This window comes from Rattus rattus, chromosome 1 (assembly GCF_011064425.1).
Source record: "Rattus rattus isolate New Zealand chromosome 1, Rrattus_CSIRO_v1, whole genome shotgun sequence".
In the NCBI taxonomy this organism is placed as follows: Eukaryota; Metazoa; Chordata; class Mammalia; order Rodentia; family Muridae; genus Rattus; species Rattus rattus.
Window position 1 is genome coordinate 165,343,522 of NC_046154.1, and position 26,614 is coordinate 165,370,135.

The following is a 26,614-nucleotide window of genomic DNA, read 5'->3' on the forward strand; positions in this document are numbered from 1 at the left end:
TCAGGCCCGAGTGTACCATGGAAACAAGGACACAAGATGGCCTGTTGTGAGACTCAAAAGTGTCTGCAGCTGAAGGGCCTAGAGGACCCTTTTCCCCCGGGGTAAAATTAACCCCGGGGAAAGGCCTAGGTTCCGGGCAGTTCTTCTGTGGCCAAAGCTGAGAGCCACTGGTTTAACACGATGCCTTCCCTTTACAGACAGCGGTGCTGAGGGCAGAAGTTGGGGTTCTCCAGCTCTAGAGAAGCTCCACCCCCTAACAAGGGGCTGAGTTGGACGTGCAGCTGCTTCATGAACTGAGTGTCTCCCTGCGACCCTGCTGCCCACCTCCCTCCACTTCCGCTCTCTCTAGATGAGGATAGGACCCAGTCTCCCTGCGACTAAATGCTTTTCCTGTCCCTTCCGACCAGGATCCAGCACCTCCTGACTCTGAGTGTGAACAACCATGACCCTCGTCCCACTGTTTTCTCTTGTCATCGGCCATGCTGGCCTCTCCTAGCATCTTCTGTGTCTTCAAAGGCCTGGCTCAAGGGCAACCTCCTCTTTAGAGTCCCCACTGTGCACAGGGCTTGGGGGGAAAGGGGTGCTAACACTACATCTCTCATGCTGTCTTCTTCCAAGACCTTTTCTCTGTGTTTGTTTTTTAAGAACCCGTAGGACCAGCCAATGTGCTGAGCACTGCAGAAAACACTACTTAGGTCAGGGTGAGGAACGTTTCCACAAGCTCCTTCCGGCCCTGGACCGCAGTAGCTTCTATCAGTGTAATATTTTGAGTTGGAGGGACACCTCTGAGGAGGGAGATCTGCCATCCAACAGCAGAGTTCTTGGAGGTGACTTCTGCTTAACCCAGCTCCACGCCTTAGCGAGACATCAGACTCTGAGGGAAAAAACCTGACTGCCAGCTGCCACTGCATACAGGACATCTACTCTGGGTTCCATGCCACTCCCCGGCCTCAGCTCCCACCACGGACAGCACTCTATCTGGGCTCTTGACTATTAGGAAAGATCCTTCTGGAAGCTCTTTTCTACCTGGAGAAGTGCCAGAGGCCCCTCCCCCTACAGGCTAGCCGGGTCAGAAAGACCCAGTTCTGTTATTTAGTGTGAACTTGGAACACCACGCAGCTCCTTAACTCAGTTACCTCCTGAAAAACGGGGTTATCAGAGACCTTCATCGGGAAGGGGGCGTTGTACATGTTCCATGAGGGAGGGAAAATGGCTGCTCAGGATCCAAGACAACAAATCAAGATCAGTGATACACATTGGCAAAGTGTCTAGAACAGTCGCGGATGAGTGTTCCGTGTTCAGTAAACACCAACTGCCTCTTTCTCCTTCCTCCCCTTCCTCGCCTGTGCACCCCAGAGAAGAAGAAAGTTCACTTCGGCACACCAAGAGGTTGCCCCGTAACAGGGAGTGGGGCCTCAGAGTCTCAGCCATATTCAGCAGCACATGACCCCCTCTCCTCCATAACACATCATCCGGAACACTTCTGGATCCCTCAACGTCGTGACCCAGAGACCCCAGGGAGCCCTGGTCAGACCTAGCTGTGCTGTTTGTAACTTCAGGGCCAGCCCCGAACCATGCACCCTGCCCCTTAGAATGCTCTAATAACAGGACAGGCACACGTGCTAAAGAAAGCCGTGGCAGGGCAGGCCAAACCGCGGGAATGATACTGCGAGGGCTTCAGGGAAGCCGTGAGAGGCTGGGAGGTGGGGAGGCAGGAGGACAAGCTGTCTCGCCCTCGATGGCATTCAGGGACAATTACACCCTCTCACCCAGTTGAGAGCAGTTCTCTGCCCTGTGGGTCAGCACTGAGCGGGGGCAGTTTGCAGATGGCTCTGCCCACAAGCCCGTGGTTGGCAACTCCTGAACTTTCGGTGACTCGATGCCAGCTGATCTGATCAGCAATTATGTTTTATTTTGGGGCCAGGGAGACAGCAGAGAGCCAGGAAAATTATAAGACATTACAGTGCTATTTTGCTAAGAATATCAACTGTGAAGGATTTTTTTTTCTCCCCTTAACCAATTGTTCTTTGGATGGTTTGGGGTTTTCAGTGCACTAAGAAAGCCCTGGATGCTGGACTCAGAGTAGAGGCAACTGTCCCGGGGCTGGTTTGGCTCTTTATCTAACGAAAACCTTGATGGCCGTGCATCTGTTTGCCGGAGGACGGTGGTCCCTGCCGAGGGGATTTCGAGGGTAACATTCCCCAGTATCAGTCACTAGTAACTGAGTGCAGTCTCCCCAGACTAGGAGGAGGGGTTCCTTCTGCAGCTGGATCCCCACTGCTTCCTACTAGCGATCTGGGCTCAGATAAATCATATACAATTATTAGTTTCACTTCTCCACCCATAAAAGGGGAAATGCCATCTCGCTCGGAGCTCACCATGCAGATCGGTGACATGAATCCAAGACCAAGCAAGTGTCTGGCGTAGCTAGTGCATGTGTCCAAGGCTATAAGGTGAATTTCTTGTCATAAGAAATAAATGCTCTCTGTTTTTACCATCCTATATTAAGCCCAAATAGACAACCAACAAAAAAAAAAAAAAAGGCTGTGAACACCATTTCTGGGAGCCCTTCAAGTTAGAGCGATCCAAGAGTTTGCCACTAGCCTTGGTGACTACACTGCCCCGGGCTCTGCAGCTGAACTGGTAGGAAACTATGACAGAGTACAGGGGAGCTCAGTTCAGCCTGAAGCCTGGAGATGACTCAGGAAGGCATCACTGTCTAAGCTCATCGGAGCGTGCCTCCTTCTCTTAACTCCACAGCCTACCACTAACCAGGGCTGCGTCTTCAAAAAACAAGTCCTACTTAAAAAGCCCTGCGTGGGAATGGGGCATAATTGCCACTTGTAAAGGAAACTAGACCCAGAAAACAAACTTAGACTACATCCCCAGGAAACAGGGTGATCTTCCTGAAAGAATGCTTGCGGATGGGCTGGAGAAGCCAGGGTGCCCAAGAAACCCTTAAAGGACAATGACTCACTTACCAGTGACCTCTCCTGTGAGGGGTGTTAGCCAGCGCTAAATGTACCTTTCACTAAGTAGATGGGATAGTCACCTCTCCTCCGATTGGTCTGCCAAGAAACCACACAGGGCTGTGCACACCAGTCCTGGGACAGAGCAAGCACCCATCAAGTGCCTATATTAGCCTCAGCACCCTCTATGCCCAGTGTCTGACATGCCAGAGGGTCGTCGAGTGAACCAACCAGGAAAGCACGAACTCCATAGTGGGCAGCCAGCACAGAAGGTGCCTCACCTCCTGAATCCAGAAGTTGGTATTAGTCCCAGGATGTCCTATTAGAAGGATGGCACTCAGAGTGTGGTTGTGTAGCCTAAGGCCAAAGAGCTAGGAAATGATGTCACCAGACTTTGACACCAAGTCTGGAGTCGAGAAAAGTGATGGATCATATACAGGCATCATCCTCCAGGGTTCCAGAGGGATGCTGGGAAATGGGCACCTCGTGAGGGCTCGTCACACCTACCGGCTTGTGCGGCTAGGTACGTGGAGAGTAGGAACCTGGACCTTGACTTTTGCTCTTTCAAAAGTCACAAATACCTGGGGACCCCTGATATCAACCAGGCCCAGTGTTAGACACCGGATGTAAATGGTGGATACGGCATAGTCCAGGGGCTTTCTACCCAGAGGGTCAGCTACCGTAGAAATGACTCTGCAGATGCATCGTGTGCTGCTCACCAACACAGGATGGAGAGAGAGAGAGAGAGAGAGAGAGAGAGAGAGAGAGAGAGAGAGAGAGAGAGAGAATATGAATGGTTTCTTGGGGGGGGGGTATCAATAGAGTATACCAGAAATCCTATGTGTGGCCAAAGCCTGATTTGATCTCTTTATCAAGATGAGAGTACACAGGGTAGAGAACATATTCACAATGCCCAGGTCACTGGGGCAGCAAATGAACCCCAATATCAAATCCCCACTGAGTCTCTCTCTGCAGAGGAAGCCTCGAGAGACATTGGGTTTGCAGTCCTCTGTGTGCTCTGTCCAAGCCACGCCTAGAGCCCCAAGACAGAGAACCAATAGAGCAGCACTGACCACCACTAGGACACCAAGGGTGCCCAGATGCTAGTCCTATTTTCCCCCCAGAAGGGAGCGCAGGCTAGAGAGAGAAAGTGGAAGAAAGAAGCTTTCAGGTTTGCGCCTCTGCAATGACTCTAAGAATTTGTCCTCACTGAGACCCCAGCGTTATCTTCTCCCGCCAGGCACCGTGGTCTATGGAAATACCAAACTGAGAACGAAGCACAGAGCGGAGCCCCGAGATCACGAGCGGCCCATCTCTCCCCTGCAGTAACCCGTTTCTCAGCAGTTACTGAGGTCCGTCGGCGTTGGCTCAGTCACTCAGGCAGGAGCATCACTAACTAACAGACGTTCCTACAGAAGGACCGGCTTAAGAGTCTCCACACCAACCCAGTGGCCTGAGGCTACTGCTATGGTGACCGGGCCTCCTGACTGCTCCTCGATTCCCACGGAAGGCATGCGCCACTCCCTGCCCCGACCTCCACTCCACTCCCATCACCTTGTTAAACTGATCAGCCAAAAGAACCAGCAGTGATCACTCTACAGCCGCACCCAACCGGGGGTCTTCTGCAGAGAGGCCATCGCTGGGTCCCAGTAACTTCGTGTCGAGTTTATCCACGAGCACGCCTTTCTGGGGGCGCCAGCAGAGAGGGCCACACAAGCTTGCAGGCTCTGGACGTTCAGAGTTCCGTTGCTAGGACCCTGGATGACGTCACCGCAGAGACCCAAACTCTGGGAAGGTCAAAAGTACAGTCCCATACAAATCCTCCACACTTCTTAAACAACCTTTTCTACAACTTTAAAAAAAATGTTCCTAGACTACTTATCTAGAAATGGTTCATATTTGGGCTCCCCCGTAGATTTTTGGACTATCCGTACGTACATAATGAGGTACCTTGGGAACAGGATCCAAGTCTAAGCATGAGACTCATTTATATTGCATATGCGTCTTACATACGGCATCCTGAGATAACTCCGTACAGTATTCCAGTGCACCTGCGTTTTGACTGGGAGCCACCGTATAATGTCAGACACAGGACTTTCCATCTGTGGCACCACACGGCTGCTCGAAGGGTTTTGGGTTTGGGAATGTTTCGGGTTAAGGGTGCTGAACATGAAGACAATCACAGAAGGAAAAGCGTTGGGCAGGGAAGGACATTTCAACTCCCCAGAACACGCTGATAGCAATGAGGACCGGGGTCCTACCTGGATGGGATTGTAGAGCTCCTGCAGCGGACTCCGAGACCCCTTCCGGCAGCAGATGTCCACGCCAAAGGGATTCCTCCGCATGACTGAGGAGAGAAAGCAAAGCCCATCAGCTACAAAGGTCTGCTGTCCGACAGAGGAAAAGACATCCGGGAGGGAGGAAAGATGCCAAGAGGAAAGGAGTTTCTTCTAGCTAAGAGCCCACTGCTGTCCTGGCCGCAACAGCACAACGCTGTTCTGTCCCCAGCGTTTAGGTATCCACACCCCAGCAGCACAGACCACACTAAAGACGCCTTCTACAGCACACAGGAAAACAAGACGAGCATCTGAAGCTCACCGAGATGGAGCCACTTTCAGAAGGCACCAGAGTGCCCAAGGAAACAAACGTGGCTGGCCCGGGTGTGGGAGCATCGCTTCACGTCACCTAGCAACAGGGCTGTGGTCTGAGAACTGCACCGTTAGGTGATACAATCACATACGCTGAGAGAGTGCGAGACGGCTGTTCGCAGAGGCCTCGTGAGGAGGCTGCTGAGGCGGGGCACGGAAGGCTGTGTGTGCCGCTGTGCGTCACTGTGTCCTAGCTTGCTTTCTGTTGCTGTGACGAATGCCAGGACGGAAAAATAACTTGGAAAGCAAAGGGTTTATTTCATCTCACAGCTTACAGTTCACCATGAAGGGAAAGACAGGGCAGGGACTCCAGACAGGAACCTGGAGGCAGGAACCGATGCTGAAACGTGACGGGACACTGTTCATGGCTCCTCATGGTCCCCTCCGCCTGCTTTCTTATAGCACCCAGGACAGCTTCTCAGGGATGGCACCGTCCACAGTAAGCAGGGCTCTCCACTGCCAGTTAGCAATCAAGCAAATGTCTCACAGACATATCTAGAGGCCAAGTAACGGAGGGTAAGCCCTCAACTGAGGCTCCTCCTTTCTGAGTATGTCAGGCTGATGACTAAGACTAGCCATGACAGCATCTTCACAGGAAAAAAAAATACGTTCTGAGGGGGTGATAAAAATTGGAGCGAGCAAATACAAACTAGAACCGCAGCCATTCGCACCGCCTCACGTCACATCCTGGAAGGGATGCGCTTTGCTCTTAGAGAACTGTGGTGCAGTGGACGTGGTTACACCAGTTCCACCAAAGGCCCGGGAGCATTCTGCCGTATCGGCTCTGTGATGTTTCTATGGCGAAGATATCACTGTGGTAGGAACTGCCACCTCCACCCTAGTCCCACGCAGTTCTGTGCTGACTGCCGTGTGGCGTGCAGGCGCCACCCCTGGGCAACACCACCTCCTCCAGGGACCTGGGACCTGGGCTCCTGAGAATGGGGTGAATCATTTTCAAGGGGCCCCTCCACAGTAAGTCAAAAGCCCAGTCCCTCCCAAGTCTTCTACAATGTTTGTGTCCATTAAAACATCAACTTGAGGTAGAAAGGATGACTGCTTGTGCTTCTGGAAAGAGCCAGCACTTATAACCAGTATGGGGATTTGAACTCTGCATCCCACTGCGGCGAGAAGGGCAAGAATCCTTGTCAACAGGAATGAGCCCTTGCTTTCATTTTTCCTGTTTACAAAAAAAAGTCCATGCACCGCCTGTCATACACTAACACTTAACTACAGACAGAGGAAGAGGAGAGAGGGGAGGAGAGGAGAGGGGAGGGGGGGGAGGGGGGAGGGAGGGGGGAGGGGAGGAAGAGGGAGGGAGGGAGAAAAGAGCAGGGAGAAGGAGCAGGGGTAGAAGAGCCCAAGAACAGTGCTTTGTTCAAACACCAAACTGTATCATCGTAACGAAGATTAATGGAGCAAGAAGAACAGAGCCTCCCAGAAGTCCAGGGAGCACTCTGGTGCACAGTGCTTGCCGAGTGCACATGCCCTCATTTCCTGGACCAGGCAGCCTGGGTTTTCATCATGGCTCTCACCATGTACCAGCTGTGTGACCTCAAATCCAGCATCCTCTGTGTCTGCTTCCTCACCTGTATAAGGGAGTTGAAAGAGAATCTCTCTGGGCTGGTTGTGAAGCTTGAAGACTGCTTAAAATGTGGTTGGCCACAGCTACAAGTTTCCGAAGCCTTTCTGGGTGATGCACTCGATTTGTGCATAGCAGTCTAAGGTCGGTGTCGCGCGGCTGCTGGTAGAAAGGCGGGAACGCCTCTCTGCCTGAACTAGCAAGTGAGCGGGCTGGGTGAGAACTGGCCACACATCAATCCAGACACCGTCAGGAAGCAGGCTGAGATGAAGGGGCATGCTGCTCAGATGTCAGTCTGAGGACAGGGTGAGGAGTCTGGGGCTTGAGGGCCACTTCATTTGGCAAACTGATAAGAAGTATGGAGGCCGGAGGTTAGATTCCCAGAACCCACATTAAAAAAATAAAACCCCAACCTGATACAGTGGCATATGTCCACAAGTGGATACTTCTCCCAGCCCTGGGGAAGTAGAGATGAGACCCCTGGAACTCACTGGCCAGCTAACCTAACTGAAGTGTGGAATTCTAAGTTCACTGAGTTGACTGGTCTCAGAAAATAAGGAGTCACATGACACAGACACTTGACATCAATCTCTGGCTTTTGCACGTGCACACACACACACACACACACACACACCACTCCCCTCCACACATGCACACACACACACTCACATATACACACACATTCATGCACACAAACACACACATGAACCAACCCCCTGCACACATACACACACACACCACTCCTATACACACACACATTCACACACACACACACGCAGAGCACTCCTACACACATACACACACACCCCACTCCTCTTCCACACATACATTCACACACCCATACACACCATTCCTCCTACACGCATACACAAACACACACACAAAAACATTCACACACACACACACACACACACACACACACACACTAGTGAAGGGTAACTGTCATAAGCAACAGGTGAACTGCCTCCCTCCTGGATTCTTCCTCCCTTTGAGCCTTGCAGAGACCCTGAAAGGAAAGCATACGTTCCAGAGAGAAAGGACCATGCGCTCCACCCCCTTTCCTGGCCTTTCCAACAGAAGGCTGGCAAGCATTTTTCTGGGAAGGACGAGTGGGGTTTAGCTGTGTGCCATCACTGGGTCAAAGAACAATAGAAGAAGAGTGACTTGAGGCATGCTAGCAAGCTTCGTTTACGGACAGGAATCTGACGCTCACTGAATCTTCCTGTGTGAGGAAACATGCTTCCTTTGTTGGCTTGTTTTCATGGCTTAACAAAAACAGGCAAGGGGCAGGGTCTGACCCTGAGGCTGGAGATTAGAGATCCCCTGCTCGGAGCCTAGGACTCCAATACAAGCTCAGCACAGATCCTGCAAGCCCAGAGGCCTTCCCATGGGAGGAGGGATCTTTGAGCAAAAGTCAACACATAAAAGCCATTAGAATTTGATTAGGCTGTCCCGGGAAACACTGCTTCTTTGTTCCTCCACGGCTGCCCCAGGAAGGTGAGGGAGAAATTCTTTGTGTTTTTCTTTAATTTATGACTTCATTTTTCATTTCCACCAAAAAGGAGGTAAGGTGTCGAGGGCACGCAGGGTCCTCCTTCTGTACAACGGTACCGCAGCACTCGGAGGGGCGAACACGGTCATAAACCGTGTGAAATTACACCCACGCTGTGCAAGACTCAAGTCCCCCCCACAGTAGCAGACAAGCTCATGGGGACCCGCCACACCGTGGAACCCATTAAAGGCCTGCTTTTACAGGAGGCAGCATTATTTAATTGGTTTATTTTTCTAAAACAAGGTCTTTAAGAAGCTTGGACCGTGTGGGGCCTGCAGCTTCAGGTCCTTTACCTGTGACTTCATGGGGCGCCATGTGAACTGACTTTGGCATCCCAGGCCACAAAAGCCAAAAGGACCTGTGTACTACTTATAAGTTGGACAACAAGCGTGCCCTGGGCAGAAGACCTGTGTGCACAGAGAACACAAAAACCTTTCAGGGGTGTCCTAGTGCTCCAAACAGTTGGTTCAGTTTCGATTTTCAGAGTTCAGACTTTTGGGTTTAAGAAAGAGCAACTGGGGCTGGAGAGATGGCTCAGTGGCTAAGAGCACTGACTGCTCTTCCAGAGGTCCTGAGTTCAAATCCCAGCAACCACATGGTGGCTCACAATCATCTGTAATGTGGAGAGAGAGAAGGGACTCCTGCAGTTTGTCCTTTGATGTCCCCATGCCCCCATGACCATGCATACACATGCACACATGTGCACTTAGCTAATTAATTTGCAAGAGACCAATAGAATAGTAGAGAGTAGAAGAAACAAGGGGAATAATGTTTGCAACCCCCTGAGGTTCCTATACTGAAACCTGGTGGAGTGTTTGGGAGGTGATTCAGCCGTGGGGACGGAGCCTTTAGAATGGATAAAAATGTTATCTTACCCCAGGAGGACACAGAAAACACAGAACCCATGAAACAGGTAGCAGACGTTCTGTAGACTCTCATCTGTCAGTTTTTTGATCTTTGAACTTGTAAGAAATACATTTTTGTTGTTTAGATACTGTGCAGTCTGTGGTTGGTTGTTATGGAAGCCAGAATAGGCTAAGACACAAAACTCGGAAAACGAACTTCTGACCAGCGGAGAATGCCACTCACCCACTGAGAGCATAGCAAAGGGTAGGGAGAAGGGAAGGAATGGGGAGGCACCGGAAGGGGAGGCACCGGAAAGGCAGACACCGGAAGGGGAGGCACCGGAAAGGCAGACACCGGAAGGGGAGGCAACGGAAAGGCAGACACCGGAAGGGGAAGCAGCAGAAGGGGAGGCACCGGAAGGGCAGACAGCGGAAGGGGAGGCACTGGACGTCAAAGAAGAACATGGTTCCCAGGCTTGCTGTATGAGACACTGCCCAGGAGCTGTGGCTAGAACCAGGGCCTCTCAAGTTCTAATGGGGACCATCTAGAACAGACCCTCAGAACGTGCTGGACCCGCCATCCTCTCCAAAGCATCTTAGAGTTTGATCCTGACAGATGGGCCAGGAATCAGACAGGTGGGGCTGGTCTTGGGTAGAGTTATGTGTGAGCCGGTGACTCAAGTCCTGCAAGAGTCCCAGATGGAGCTCAGCGATGAGCCAAAGCCATTAGAACTGGTGGAACGGTGACCCACAAAACGGCTTCAAAAGGAGACTCCAAAAATAGCCTAAAACACCAAGTTTTTAATTTAAAACCCAATTATTAGAGATTACTATGTACAAAAGAAGTAAATCTATTGCCACAGGGAGTGGCTGAGTCTGCTCAAGGCCAGGGCTGGGGACCAGGAGTGACAGTTGACAGACGTGGATTGTTTGCGAACATAATGGAGAACTTCAATTGGACTGTAGGGGAGTCTGAACAGTTCTGTCAATTTAGCCCAACTTAAAATGAGTAAACTTTATGCATAAATTCACAGCTCAATAAGACTACATCCAGAAATACGCACAACAATGTTTCCAGGATAGGTATTAATATTGTCAAGATTTTGACCCATTCGAGAAGATTCACCTAACAACGGCAGCACGTAAGATTTAATCGAACAGTATTTCTATCCTGGTTGTAAGTTAAAAACCTTTTCTAAATCTTAACGACCGGGCTTATATTATTTAGATGTTACCTTCTTCTTCTGGGAACTGAGGTATTCCAAAAAGAACTTTAAAATTTAAATACAATATAAATTATTAAAAGCCAGCTAAAAAGTTTCTGAAAGGCTAAATATTAATCAAAGGCCATCTTAGACATGGTTCCCTGGTCGAGTTCATTGAGATTCTTAGACGTAGGCTGTGATATTTTGGGACTTTAATGTCTTTTTAGAAGCCTTTTCCTTACACAACAGTCAGCCTTGTGCTAACTGAAGTGACAGAGCTACTTCAGGCCGACCATAAAGCATGAAGGGCAACAGCCCGCATCCCAGACTAACCAACCGTTCGTCATCTCTGAAGCCCCGCAGTGGTAGGATTTTATAGCGGAGAAACTCAAGACGCCATGGACAAGTGGTTCAAAGAGCAGGAGCTGGCAGCTGACCCTGCAAAGCCCCTATAAATTCACTTTATACCCCCCTCCGATGAGACAAAGCAGACAGCATTACAAGGCATAGCTTGCATCCGCCATGCAGGAGTCATCCCGAGCCTTGAGCGCTTAAGTGTTTAGTCCCAGCCTAACGGCTCGGGAATTCAGCCCCTGCCCTGCAGTTTCCTGGAATGCGTACGAATGTATTTCGCAGGCGGCAGATAACGTGCCAGCGTGCTTTCTTCTGGTGTCTGGGTGCTCCAAGTTTGACTTTCCAACTTGGACACGTCGAAGTCTGCCTCTGGGGTTCCCCCACGCTTACAGACATGTGACGCAGCTCTTGGCGAGGAGTCACCTTTGCTGAAGCTACTGAAGCTGGGGCCATGAACTCCAAACCCGTTGGCTCCCTGTTTTCAGCCCTACACAGGACAGCCGCATGTTAACACAGTCGGCCGTACAAGGAAGGCTACATCTGCAGTCTCTCGCCCAGGGCACCAGCTTTTCCACACAGCTCCTGTGACTATCAAAGGGGCAGTCACCCTTGCTAGTCTCAAGACCACCAGGAAGACTCTGAGTCCTTCTAGCGTTTTCTTCCTTCTTTGTCTCTACCTTATCCTAGAAGGCAAGGAACATGGTGCTCTGGAGGGAACTGCGCCCCATCTCCAATTCATATTTCAGAACCGCAAAATGCAAGTTTATTTGGAAACAGGGTCTTTGCTTGTGTAATTGAAGTTACTTGGAGATGAGGTCACAGCGGATGAGGGTGGGTCCCAGGTCACACAGCTGGTGCCTAACGGGAGGAGAAGAGGACGGACACACACAGGGAAGAGAACGTAGGGAGATGGCCAAAGCGTTGGAAGGACTCGATGACAAGACGGAATGGCCAGGGTTGCCGGGAGCTGCCAGAAGCAAGGATTCTCCCCTAGAGAAGCCTGCGAGGGGAACACGGCCATCATACACCTTCACTTTGCATGTCGACGTTCCAGAACCTGGGAGAACAGATTTCTGTTGCTTTGAAATGTCCAGTATGCGCTCATTTGTTAACACAACTCTAGCACGCTAACATGTGTGAGTCACAAGACGTGCACCTCCTTCCTGAGGTTGCTGTGAATCCCAAACAAATCTTCCGTGCAGAGGCTGAGAGCCAGACCCGGCCCCAGGTAAGCGGTAGACGAAAGACCATTAGGCATGCTTTCTGATGACTACTAATTGTTGTACTAATAATTGTTTTCTAACTGTTCCCCAAAAGAAATGCCTCAAAAATGGTCTCTCTTCCAGTTCAAGCCAAAACCTCACTACTGGAACACAGCACGCGCACACAATCTGTGGGGACAAGGTTATTTCAGAGCCACGGGGAGTAACCGTGCTGCCATGGGCAGAGGAGACCGGGGTGTGTGGTGGGCCTTGCATTTGGCCTTGCTGGAGATAAGGGGACAAAGGCCCGGATGTCTCTCCTCCGAAGCAAGATAGAATCCCACCAGAAGGACGTACACTCAAGTCATAAAGAGACAGAACTTTAAAAGGCAGCCACTTCCTTTTCAAAAAACTTCCATTTTCCTTTCTGTAGGTCTAAGTGATTTAAAGACAAGGAATTAGGTTTTCAATCACCCACCTGTCTGATGTGATTCTGCCACAGAGGCCAAGAGAGTCAACACTGCTGAAAAACGTGGCTGTGTATGCCACGTCACGGAGCCAGGAAGGTGTTTAAACTCTTCAAACCTACCAGCCTCCCTCTGGGAAAATGGCGCCAAGGGGATAGATGACATGACGGAAAGGAAGCGTAGTGGGGGTAAACGTCCTTCCTCCAGGATCTGGGGAACAGCGCAACTGGCAAAATGCTCATGGATCAAGAATGAGACTGAATTTGATACCCAGAGCCTGTGTTAAAAAGCCAGGCTCAGGGCTTCTGTGTGAAGTCCCAGAAAGGGAGAGTGGAGATTCTTGGGGCTAGTGGGCCAGCCAGCCTCATCTACTTAGTAAACTCGGGACCAGTTCAGAGACCGCATCTGAAAAACTGAAGTGGTGGTCATGGTGGTGTACACCTTTAATCCCAACACGAGGGGGTGGAGGCAGGCTGACCTCTGTGAGCTTAAGGTCAACCTGATCATGTAGAATTCCAGGCCAGTAAAGGCTACATACATGTGGATGGATGGATGGATGGACGGAGTGGACAGATCCAGAGGAATACCCTGAAATTGACCTCTAGTCTAAATACAAACAGAGACACACTCACACATAGACACATACACAGACACACTCACACAAACATGCACACTCACACACAGACACACAGACACACTCACAAAGACATGCACACTCATACACAGACATGCACACTCACACACAGACATGCACACTCACACAGACATGCACACTCACAGACATGCACACTCACAGACACAAACATGCACACTCACACAGACATGCAGACTCACACACAGACATGCACACTCACAGACACACTCACACACACACAGACATGCAGACTCACACACACAGACACATACACAGACACACTCACACAAACATGCACACTCACACACAGACACACACAGACACTCACACAGACATGCACACTCACACACAGACACACAGACACACTCACACAAACATGCACACTCACAGACATGCAGACTCACACATAGACATGCACACTCATGCACAGACATGCACACTCATACACACACACAGACACACACACAGACACACTCACACAGACACTCATGCACGTCCATTCAGTATTATGTTTTCTTTCCACCAGTCAAGCACTGGAAACATTCTAAGACGGCCAAAGTTGGATAATTTCATGAGTTAAAGTCCACGTAAGTGCATTTTAGTAAATCACGGTATTACTACTGAGTTCAACATGCTACTGTAATTAAAAATCCTGATGTGAATGGGGTTGGCGCATCAGAAATGAAACAGGAGGTGAGAATCTCATAGACACAGGCGAGCCAGCAGACAGAAATGAAGGCAGCGCTGGAGCGCTTCAGACACACGCTTCCTCATGAGGACTTCAACACAGCAGCCGACCCAGTACTAAAGATGTGACTGGAAGCCGAGTTCTCAACAAAGGGCTGGAATCTCCCTGAGGAAAACCAAGCATTACCTGCAGCCCCACCCAGGGATCCTCCAAGCCAGAGCTCTTTTTCTATCTCCTCCTCACATCTCCTGCAGGGTGGGGGGATGGAACCCAGGGCCCCACTTGCCTGCTAACACTGAGCCACCCCACCTCCTGCCACCAAGAGATCTCACAAATGAGAAGGCAGCATATGTCCCATGATTCCAAGATGCTTGCACACAACCCTGCCGCTGCCATTGAATGAGTGTGCAAGGACAGAGGGTATCAAAGCCAGCGATGGGGAGGAGCCACAGAAGAGTGGGGTGGGGAGGTGGGGGCAAGGTCCGCTCTGCTGTGTGTCAGATCTTCTTGAAGTGTGGCCAGCAGGGAAAGGCCACTGCAGCTGCATCCTATTAAACGTGCCCACCTTTGCGGCTGCCTCCCTCCCTGCGCATCCAAGATGCCTCTGGACCTGGCTCCCCAGGTTCTCGCAGCCAGGCAGCAGGATGGGAGTAAGAGGAGGGGAGGGAGGAGAGAGGGGAGGGACGGGGGGGGGGGAGAAAGAGAGCATCTTAGGTGACTGTCATGAGTTCCCTGAGGAGAATGTTTAGCATTGGAAGATTGGAAGACTTTCTCCCCCTAAGTAAAAACTTCAGGACAGAAAAACACAGAGGATCACCCCATCTTTCCCATGCCCCAGCTTCTTCTCATTGCTGTGATAAGTTTGAAGGTGTTGCCTATTGGTGTGTAGCAGGAACATTTTAGGTTGTGTTTAGTTCCTAAAAGTCTTTCCGATTCAGTCAGGCAGGGCCTATCTGTGCAATCCAATTAAAAAGCCATCAAACAATAAGGCACCTGCAGTTACGTCAATGTGTCTGTAGGGAAGGCCACTGTGTCGGGAAGGGTCTGGTTCCAGATTGACTGACACTGGGTCAATGAGGAGGAGGGAGAGGAGGGGGAGGGGGAGGGTCCAAGCAGAACCCATCTTTTGTCCTGAGCATGGGCACACTGACTACCGGCCTTGGATGAACAACTTCCTCCACACAGCTTCTCTGTGAGTTCTCATCTCCGTGTAGCAGATGAGGAAAGAACTTAGGGTCTTGCCATGACCCTCACACCGCAGGGAATGAGTCTCTAAGACACAAGCAGGGATCATGCATTCAGGACACAGAGGTGGCCATGCCTCCACACCAGCCCGAGTGACAGCAACAACGTGCAAACTGGGACGCAGGCTCAACTTGCATCGGGACAGAGCCGTTGATGTGGTTCACTAGCTAAAGGCACTTGCCAACCACGCCTGAGAACCTGAGTTCAATTCCCGGATCCCACAGTGAAAGATTCAATCTCTGAGGCTTGAACTCTGACCTCCACAGGAGAACCATGGTATGCAAGCCCATACTCAGGAGTATCTCTCTGTTTCTGTCTCTGTCTCTGTCTCTGTCTCTGTCTCTGTCTCTCTCTCTCACACACACACACACACACACACACACACACACACACACACCACACATACTACACCATACGTGCACGCACACACACTCAAAACTCAGAGGATGTCACAAGTCCTACCTCAAACCTCGGCCCTCCACCAAGCAGCGCTACCCTGCAAGCTTCCTGACCCCTCTGTGCCCCAATTTTGTCATGGCTAAGATGAAAATGACGAGAGAACATGCTTACAAAGCTATTCCGAGGGTGACATAAGATAGAACTGCTAACTGCACTGGCTGCCACCTTTCCAGGGGATCGGTCGCTTTCACATGTTTACGTTCTCTGAGATCAGGGTGCAGCTTCCCAAAGTGGCTTTCCCAGATTAGAAATAGTAGATGGTGATGATGATGATGATGGTGGTGGTGATGAGGAGGAGGATGAGGATGGTGGTGATGATTGTGAGGATGGGGTGATGATGGTGATGGGGGTGATGATGGTGATGGGGGGTGATGGTGATGATGGGGGTGATGATGATGGAGGAGATGATGATGTTGATGATAAAGATAAGACATTGGTGGTAACAATAATAAAGTATGCATGGTGCACACCTGGTTTTACTCACAAACTCTGTGTCTATCTCACCATCTTTCCCACCTCAAAGACAAACTGCTCCGCCACCTGACCAGGCATGAGCAGAGGCTGGAAGAGCCTGACACCCTTGCGAGTGGAGCCCAACACCCACCAGAGCCGGCTGAAAGAGGTGCCCAGCGCATGAGATTCCACCAAGCAAGGAGGCTGGGAGGCTAGATTCTTAAAGGCTCTAAGGATCCGGGTGGAGATCAGGACAGAACCAGGATTCGCAGAAAGCTAGGAAAGTAGGAAAGAAACCTGAATATCTATCTTTCATTTCTAATTTAATAAATGGCTTTTATTTTTTTAAAAAACAACCTCCTGTCTTAAAGTGTGTGACTGCTCCAGGGGGAACAGAGGCAGCAGGCGAGGCTGGTCCTGCTGATATCCCCGGCCATTCAGTGTTTACTCTCAGTGGCTAGGAGTCATTCGAGCAAGCGCCTAGCCATCTCGGCAGCACAGATCAACTGGGGAAGCCAACAACAGAGTGGGGACTGGGGCTCTGTATGGGTACACACAGGGAACTGAAGTCCCCACTGGGATACATTCATTCTCTTGAACCTTTGTGTGAGATAGCCCATTTCAGATACGGGCTTGAGATAGCCCATTTCAGATATAGGCTCCAGAATAACAAATACCAGGCTCACTGCTCGCCCGTTCCACCCATCCACACCACCTCTCATTGTGTGGAGGAAAAACCCAAGTTCAGAGAGGTTCTATGATGCTCCCAAGGTCACAAAAGAAACATGTCCCCTTGAGTTAGAGAAAAGTACAGAGGCGCCCAGCACTGTGGGTGAGACAACCAGTCACCGCAAGAGTCCAAGTCCAAGACTTCTTAGTTCCCACCTAGATGAAAGGGGTCTGGCTTTTGGATAGGGGTGGACACCCTAGGTGACATCGGGCACAGATTCCCAACAGCCTCCTTAGCCCCGCCCCCAGCAACCCCACTTCCTTCCTTCACATCTGGGTCACTCTCTAAGAGAAAAGGACGGTACAGAATGTTAGAGAGTGATACCTCTGAAGTCTGGGGTACCACATGGCAGCAGAAAGCCACCGACTCTGTCCTCACCCCTCACCCCATCCCCTCGGTCTCAGTGTCCTTCCAGAGAAGAAGGACTATGTTTTTGGTTTTTTTTTTTTTTTTTTTGGTTCTTTTTTTCGGAGCTGGGGACCGAACCCAGGGCCTTGTGCTTCCTAGGCAAGCGCTCTACCACTGAGCTAAATCCCCAACCCCAGGACTATGTTTTAAGATCCCCGCTGAGGACAGTACTTCTGTAACTCAGTCTACTTGCTGACTTCCCGGCCTCCCTTCATGGCAGGAACACTCAAGAACATTCCACTGGCGTGGCAAACAGGCCAGCTTTTGTAGCTCCCCTCGGGTACCCAAAAACCACAGACCCATGGCCACAACTGCACGAAGTCAACAGCTCGGGACGTGTAGCAGGAGTGTCTACAGATCGTTTGTTGACACAAGGTTTAAAACAAAGAGGAAAGTCTTCTTCAGCATACAAGGCCTAACTGTGTGGTTAGCACCAGGCAGGCTTACACACTGGCGTCCTGGACGCTACGTGAGTTCTGTAGTGAGTTCCATAGTGAGCTCTGTAGTGCTGCTAGGAAGGTTCACACGTACATGCTCTGCTCTGCCCAGGGAGGTGGAAGAAGGCACGGGAAGCCGCCTGTGGTACTAACCAGACAATGAACTCGCCGTCCTGTTTCCCTCAAAAAGGAGAAATGGAGAATTTACATACATAGCCTACAGTGCCTCCTTCCTTCACCTCCGCCTGCGTGAGCTCAAGCTTCTCAACAGACACAGGACGGAAACAACCAACCAGAGCACAGTACAGTACCTTCCTACCCTGTCACTGATGACCCCTGTCTTGCTACTGTCACTAGGGAGCTATTAGTAAGCACTGTGTGTGTGTGTGTGTGTGTGCGTGCGTGTGTGTGTGTGTGTGTGTGTGTGTGTGTGTGTGTGTATGTTGCCTACCTGAGGGAGCTGGCATGTGTCACAGTGCACTTGTGGGTGTCAGGGGGCAAACCTGGGTGTCAGCCTTGTCATTCTGCATTATTCAAGGCAGGGCCTCTGTGTGTTGCTGCTGCTTCTGCTGTGGACGTCAGGCTAGCTGACGAGCAGGCTTCTGCCACAGGAACACTGAGGTTACAGACATACGCTAACTCATCTGGTACACTACCCACTGAGCCACCTCTCCAGCCCAAATGCCAGCTTTAAGTTATGTGTATTTTACCAAGTGTATATTTGTAAGTTGTGTATATTTAAAAGTGGTGTGGGCTAGGCCCACCCACAGTAACACATCGCCAAGGAGATGGTGCCAGGCCCCTGGAGTGTCTGGGCTATTAGTAACTCCATCATTTTTGTCTTGAGTATGACATGTTTGTACTGGCTGGTTTTGTGTGTCAACCTGACCCAAGCTGGAGTTATCACAGAGAAAAGAGCCTCCCTTGAGGAAGTGCCTCCATGAGACCCAGCTGTAAGGCATTTTCTCAATTAGTGATTAAGGTAGGAGGGGGTCAATTATGGGTGGTGCCATCCCTGGACTGGTAGTCCTGGGTTCTATAAGAAAGCAAGCTGAGCAAGTCTGGGGAGCAATCCAGTAAGCAGCACTCCCCCATGGCCTCTGCATCAGGTCCTGCCTCCAAGTTCCTGCCCTGTGTGAGTTCCTGTCCTGACTTCCTTTGGTGATGAACAGCGATGTGGAAGTGTAAGCTGAATAAACCCTTTCCTCCCCAACTTGCTTCTTGGTCGTGGTGTTTCATTGCAGCAATAGAAATAAGACAATGTTGAACCTCAGTAGGAACCCACAGATGTCCTCCGGGACCTTACACTGAATCCCTGTACTCCTCAGCCTGGATACCTTCTCAGGATGGCAAGGTGGCTCAGTGCAGATTCACGGGCCCCCAAATCAAATCCCTGGCTCAAAAAATCCTCCCCGCAGGCTTGGGAATCTTGCCTTTTAAAAGCCCTCGTGTCTGGGAGCCGTGGATTGAAGAGAAGGGTGGATGAACCGTCCCTGACTGGGCAAATGACGAAAAGCAGCAAGGATGTTCCCACCCCTGAACCTGCCTTCAAGCAGACTCCAGACAGCTCTTCAACAAATCTTCTCCAACCTTCCCCGGCTAGTGTTTGTCAGTCAGAGCTGGGCAGACACACCGATGCTAGTCAGAATGGTCACTAACACCATCCCACCTCCTTGGCGCTAGGCTGCCCTGTCAGGGATTCCAGGTATTGGACCTGGAGCTATCTGAAGGTCTGTGGGCCTTGGTTTCCATATATTCACAGTGGGAGCAAAGACAGTCCCCTGAGGATTCAGAGAGCTGATGGGGACAAGCACCCAAGCCAGGAAGAAGCACACACAGAGTGCTTAATAAATGCTGTCATCCGACCCAGGGGTGTGGTGGGAGGCCCCCGCCCACCAACGTGTGACGCGTGTGAGCAACAACTGTTCTCGCACTTGTCACGAAAGAGCACACTGATGTCCAACTGTCATCGGCCCTATGGTTATAAACCGTGGCCTATTGGCTTTGCGATGACAGGAATGGATTTTATTTTAACAGTGAGCTTTCCTGCTCTCCAGGCAAACACTGCAGTCAGCAACTTCTGAGCCCCTGAGAGCTGGAAGAGGGGCACAGAGGGGACATAAGAAAGGAAGGGTTCTAACACTGTGGACACTCCCCGCTGCTGGCACAGGACACACCCACTACCACCCAGGCCTCACAGGCTGCCTGAAGACCAACCTCCATTGACCTCACAAGTGAAAGCCACGCCCATCACGCCCTCCCTCCTGCAGAGTGTGTCTCCTCCAACAGCAGCCTGAACAAGCTCTCCTTTAAGCTGCCCCTTGTTGGTTATGTGGCCATGACAGAGCTCCAGGGTCTCTTCTGTCCTGCTCACTGAAGAAACAGTGTTGGCACTTCGGAAGTACTTGTCGATGGACCTCGTGGTCTGTTTGGAGTGAACGCACATTTCAGCCTGCCTGCGGCCATCTGGGTTACAATTTCCTTCTAGATTTCATGTCCCTCCTGTCAGCCAAGGGGCTGATTTGATGGGAGATGCTACACCGTCCTGACAAGAAAGCGCTGACACAGCCTAGGGGCTGGACGCTTCCAGAATCAGAGCTTAGATATCACGTTGTTACTTCCTACTGTGTAATACGTAGCCAACCGCAGACTAAAGGACAGCAAGGATATAAACCCGAGATACAGGGCACATGGCAGCTGTCCGACGCATTTTACTAACGATGATAACATTTGTTCTCTGAGAATGGAGCCGTGAGCTCACCCATCAACCAAGCAGGAAATTGGTGGATCAATCCAGCCTCTGTCTCTAAGATGAGAGTTCCCAAGATCACGGGGCTGTCGTGAGGATTGAAGGCTATCATCCGGTGACTCATGACTGCCAGACATCGGGAGTGCTCAACAAACAGGGCTTGTCTGGGGGTGCTGAGGGTGGAACTTGGATCTCAATCAAGTACACCATGGAAGTTGCCACATTCTCCCAGTCCCGGTCACTGTTAACTCATGTTGCTCTCATGCCCCATCTCTGTGAGCCTCCAAGGGCACGGACACATCTTCGTCACCACTGCACCCCTAATGTGAAATGCCTGGCATGGTCTTTCAGAGGATGGAAAGAGGGGTCTCCCTTTGAGACGACCCCCATCTTACCTCCCTCATTCATGCACGTTGAGTCCTGACTTCAGAGAAGATACAGTGATGAGACTCAGTCACCACAAGATGGGAAGAGAATGAGGCAGGGTGTGAAGGGTTTGCAGATGGTAAGCGTCCCAGCTGCTCACACACCTACCAGAGGGAAGGGGCGGGCGGCTCATGAAATGCTAAGGATGAGTCAAGTTTCTCTTCCACAACAACGATGATGACAAAAACAACCACGACAACAACAGCAACAACAGCGAAGGCAAGAATGGAGTCCGGAGTAAACAGGGCACGGGTGAGGGACCACATACCCCAGCCCAGCACTTAGGAAACTGAACCCCTTGGTTGTAGGTAGTACGGGTAGCAGTCTGGCTTAATCCAGTTGAGTGGAATCTGGCTGGCATCACAGACTTGCTCCAGGGTGCCCACTGCAAAGTCTTCCTACTCGCCATGACACCCCCGCAGCACGAGCGGGATGTGTCTATCCGTTTCCTGGCTGGCAGCTGTGTTGAGAGTTGAGACTGTTAACTGCTTCTGTCTGGCAATTTAGCAAAATGGGATGTGGGGCTGCTCAGATGACCAAGGGGTTCGGTACACATAAAGGAACCCGCCTTGTGCGTCACGTGCTTCTTCCTGCAGGAAAAATGGTGTGGAGCACGGAGATGCGAGTGCGGGACCCTCCCAAAGGGTGTGAGTGCCAGGGGTGTGAGTTTAGGCGTGGTGGGGCCAACAATACCCCCAGATCCCACCTACCAAAACCACATGGCTGGTACAGGCTAGGAAACTTGAAGGGTCTCATGGAATTAGGACCCCAAATTCCTAGCCTGGGCAATCTGTCTCATCTCAAAATGTAACAATTCAGTTCAGACGGCCCACATGTTCCTCAGCCTGGTGCCCAGTGATGCCCTCAGCCCCAGCACTCCGTGTGTTCAGGATTAACAAACAGGATGGGGTATCGTCCCCTGGGTGCCTCCTCTTGGGTTAATGGTGCATGGTGTCTTGTCTGGAGGATCAATAGAGGGGGAAGGGGCTCTGGTCTCTCAGTTCACAGTCCCTGTCCAATGGGGAATTTATTACCTTACCAGAGCTACATATCTTCTCTGTTGCTTTAAACAAATCCAACAGGTTCTAGTTGTGTGCCTTTTGTGGGACCCAGGAAGCTCAGGTGGGGACTTCCTATGATTTCTTCCACCCAAGTGACACTTAAGAGAAGCTGGCCTCACTTTGCCTTATAGACAAGTAGGCAGGGGTTTGTTCGTGTGTGCATGTGTGTGCGTGTTCATGTGCATGTCTGTGTGTGCGTGTGCGTGTTTGTGAGTGTACGTGTGTGTGCATGTTCGTGTGCATGTGTGTGTGTGTGTGTGTGTGAGTGTATGTGTATGTGTGTGTGTGTGTGCGCGCGCGTGCGCACGCATTTGTGATCTGTAGCCAGACACCTGGGTTTGAATGATCTCTTTTATGTTCTCCTGTCCCTGGGACCTGAGAAGCCTCCATTTCTTATTGAAATCAAGATGGGAACAACACTGCTTCTCTCTGCTGCTATAAGATTTGACGAACCGGTACATAGGCCACGCAGAGGGGTGTTTGACACAACATTCAGGTACTTTAGTTAGTGGGTACTTAACAAACTGGAAAGAGCTATGGACCTACTTCAACTTAAAGGCTCCCAAGAATGAGCTTTAGAGGTGGAGATGAGAGCCTTGTGAAACCACATTGTGCCTGGGCCCCAGTGCTGCCTTCTTTGCTGAGTGGTCTTGGGCAAGTCGCATAACCACTCTGACTCTGAAGGATATTTTCTGTCAAATGGTGTCATCTTCAGGCTCAAACAGGGTTAAGACATGCAAGCCACAGAGCAATGAAACTACCACAGCGTTTCTTAGACCCCCCCGCGGTTCTTCGATCAAATCTGTAAAATGGCAGGATACCGCATGAAACGCCAGCATCTAAAGCGCCAACCAGTCTCTTCCAGTAGCATGGAAAGTTCCTGGCTTAGAGTTCAGCAAATGGGCAGCAAACAGAGTCTCATCAAGGTTGCCTAGAGGTGCTGCCATAGTCCCTGAAGTCCCTATCCCATGCCAAAGCTGAGGCACAGACAGAGGTGCCCCATGAGGACATGAGAGGGGCGTCGGTGGCATAGCACTGCCGTTGCAAGGGCAGCTGCCCTCAAGTGAAGTGACATGAAGACACTATAGCAGGAGGTGATGTCTGTGTCGGTGTCCTCCCCATAAGCAAAGCATCAGAGCAGGCTTCAGGCTAGAAGGCCCCAGAGTGAAGCCGGTCACATGACCGGGCCTGATCCTGTGACATCCAGCCTGCAAAGGCTACAGGCATGCGGCTTCCACATGGTCCCCTGCCATGGGCACGCACGCACGGACACATCCACACGCACCCTGGCACACAAGCTCACGGACAGGCTCGGTCTCTGTCTCAGTTGCCTTTGCTGCTGTAACAGTGTGTCTCACGTGAGTACTGTACAGACAAAAGAACCCACAGCACACAATTGAGTCATGACACCCACTGTAGAGTCTGCTGGGTCTGGTGAGATCTGCTCCCCACAGAGAGTATCTCCCCTGCACTCACGGCCTCTGGTAACAGCACAAATCCATGACCTTGGCACCCTGGAACCTAATCACCTGTGATCGAGATAGTATCAGAGATTAGGCCTCACTGAGGATGTCACGGTAAGGCTACAGGAGACCTTGAACCCCTTTGGAGATGCCCAGGCCTCACAAGGGCCGGAAACACCGTCCACACAGCAGATACAGAATCAAAAGGCCCCAAGAAAGTTAAGGCAGCATCTCAATGGAAGACAGGCATCTCGGCAAGGCTGAGTTGGGAATGAGTACAAAAGGGGCCAATGACACAAAGCCACTCACCAGGGGACATCTTTTTTACCCCCACACAAATGAACCATTTCAAACCAGTCAATCGGCCCTACCTTCTCTTCCGGGTCACATGGAAGCCAAAAGATACCCTGCAATTGACCTTCCTTACCTTCCCACAGCTGTCCTGACCTTTTAAGTCTCCTAATCTCAGACTAGTTTGTTCTGGACTGACCCTCGCGGTTTAATTTCCAATTTCTTGCTGCCCTCGCTTGGCTGGCTCAGATGGTACTCTATCGAGAAATCAACACGCTTTATTCTTTATATTCTTTAGAGATGGGGCAAGTGTGACAGATGTGTCCAGAGGGAGAACCCCAGATTTAAATGTGTGGGGGCGCTCCAAATATTTAGGAACATCATCTGAAGACCACCACATACATTCCATCAGACCAGACCAGTCTGAACTGCTCTACCAGCCTAATAATGCACATGCATGTGCGCTCACATGCTATACACGTGTATGCTAGGTAATTAAAGCTCTAGGCCTCAATTGCTATAACTGTACAAGAATAAACTTCCTTAGGTTCGAACACTGGGATAAGAATGACTCAAAGGTTCCATTCTGATTCAACCTGGGAAAAGGTGCCTGGATCCACTAGTACTGTCTGCGGCGGCCACACTGAAAAAGGAAGGTACATGTTTGTTGGTGCCTGGACCAGCTCAAAGGACCCTCCTTTTAATTCTAAGACTGGAAATCATAAGCTGAATCCCCCCAAAAGGGTAATTTATAATCTCCAAAGGGCTATCAGGTTTAAAGTTGTGGACAGTGAGTTATAAAGAGCTCAAAGGCTTCCCTCTGAAACACAGCGATCCTCTGTAGGCCACGCTCAAAGCTCCCTGAAAGCCACGGGCCCACAGGTGGCCTTCGGGAAGTTTCTCCTTGGCTCCAAACCTGATAGGATGAGGACTGGCTTCCCGGCATGAAAAGTAAAGTTTTTCTGTGCAGCTGCTAAGTCACAGAAAGAACGGCTCTGAGAGTCTAAAATTATTTCCACTCCTAGGGGCTTTCATTTTACAGACAAATCACCTCTGTGCACCTCAAAAAAAGAGGAGAATTTCACACAAGAGACAACAATGACTTCCAAGGTGCGTGAGATAGGGCTTAGGGGAGAGAGGAGAGAGAGAAGTCATTTACCAGGAGTGGGATGCCTCAAGCTTTTGCCTTTGAGGAAGTCTCTAGATCCCCATCCAAGGGAGCTCAGAGTCATGGTGCTAATCTACACAAAGGTCACAGGGTCAGGGAACAGCTTCTAAGCTCTTGCCCTCCCACACTGCAGAGGGCGGAGCTGGCTGGGACTACAGCACCTAGAATGTTGGAAAAGAGGTTACACCCAGAACAGATGTTGCCTCTCAGCTGGCTTAATGAGTCACTCTGCCCCTTAGCCATGGTTTCTGTTTCCTCGCAGTGTGTCCAGCCCAGGGACAGGCCTCACCTGCTCCTCAAGAGGGAAAGAATAATAAGGTGGCTGCTACATTGTGTCTAACGCTGCGGTCTGTGCCAGAGTCACGTAGCATTGTGTCCCAGCCTTCTGCAGACCCCTCTAACCTCAGCGATGAAGGCCTGCTTCTGGGGCTTTCGGGGCCACTGGTGACTACAGGGAGACAATCTATAAAGTCTCAAAACACACCGAGGCGTCTGAGACCACCTCTAAGAACATTCCAGGATGGGAGATGCTCCTCTCACCATAAGCCAGCCTGGGGCTCCATGATCAGAGTCACCTCTCATGATAAAATGCTGACAAGATCCATCTCCCTTCTTAGGCCATGCCATCTTTGTGTAGACTCGGGGAGAGAGCAGGCTTCAAGTGAGGAGAGACCTCGGCTCCAAAACCATGAACAGAGAGGGGCAGTGACATAACAGTAGTGGGGAAATTAACTGCACATCTGCTGTACGCTGGGTACTTGGTTACCGTTCCGGGGGTACTATCTCATTTAATCCTCTTAATAACACCGTGGGGGTAAATGTCTACCTTGCATACAAGCTGGGGACCAGGAAGGATAACGTTCATTCTTTCTTTTGCTCAACATATATTTATTTCAGGTTCCACTCTGACTCAGCATGTAGAATGGTGCTGAGATCCATTAGTGATGTCTGCTGTGTTCACACTGGAGAAAAGAGATGGATGTGTTTGTTGGTCCCTAGAAAAGCTCCTCACAGTGTAAGATTGTAAATTACAAGAGGGTAATTTAGAATTCCTCAAGGCCCTTAGGTTGAAGGTTGTGAGTTGTCATAGGATCTCAGAACGGGAGTTATTAGGCGGCAAGAGTGAAGAATCCTGGGTTGTGAATTCTGGGGTCTGTGTGGGCTTTTATAGCACTCCAGACAGGCTGGCATCCAAAGGGACGGATGGATTTTCTGCTGAAGGAGAGAGACAGAGACAGACAGAGACAGAGACGGGGCAAACAAGAGAACCAGAGACACGACCCCAGCCCACTCTGCCGTGTGTTCTTCCACAGAAGAGAGGAGGCACGGGGGGGGGGCGAGACAAGGCTCTTCTCAGCTCTTGTAAGATAGGGAGAAAACTCAGCCTCGCTCTTACAGCTCCTCTATCCTCATCCAGCACAACCCAGGCAGCAGGATACTCTCTCACCCAGGAACGGCTTGTGAATCCAGATAAAAACTCAACTCCTGGTAAGGAAAGCCCACCACCGACACATTCCAGAGCCAGGGAGGACCACGGCATAACAAAATCACCAGACACAGAGCTCCGGTCATCTGTGAAAA

The 26,614-nt window shown here is 50.7% G+C and overlaps 1 protein-coding gene across 2 annotated transcripts in view; it reads right to left on the reverse strand.

The window, feature by feature from the left end:
* The window catches only part of Chst11 (carbohydrate sulfotransferase 11), a 213,968-nt gene that overhangs the window by 98,999 nt on the left and 88,355 nt on the right, over positions 1 to 26,614 (reverse strand). For both annotated transcript variants that reach the window (XM_032910597.1, XM_032910607.1), the window contains exon 2: positions 5,231 to 5,316. In XM_032910597.1, coding sequence (XP_032766488.1) covers positions 5,231 to 5,316 — 86 coding nt within the window. The remainder of the gene's footprint in view (positions 1 to 5,230; positions 5,317 to 26,614) is intronic.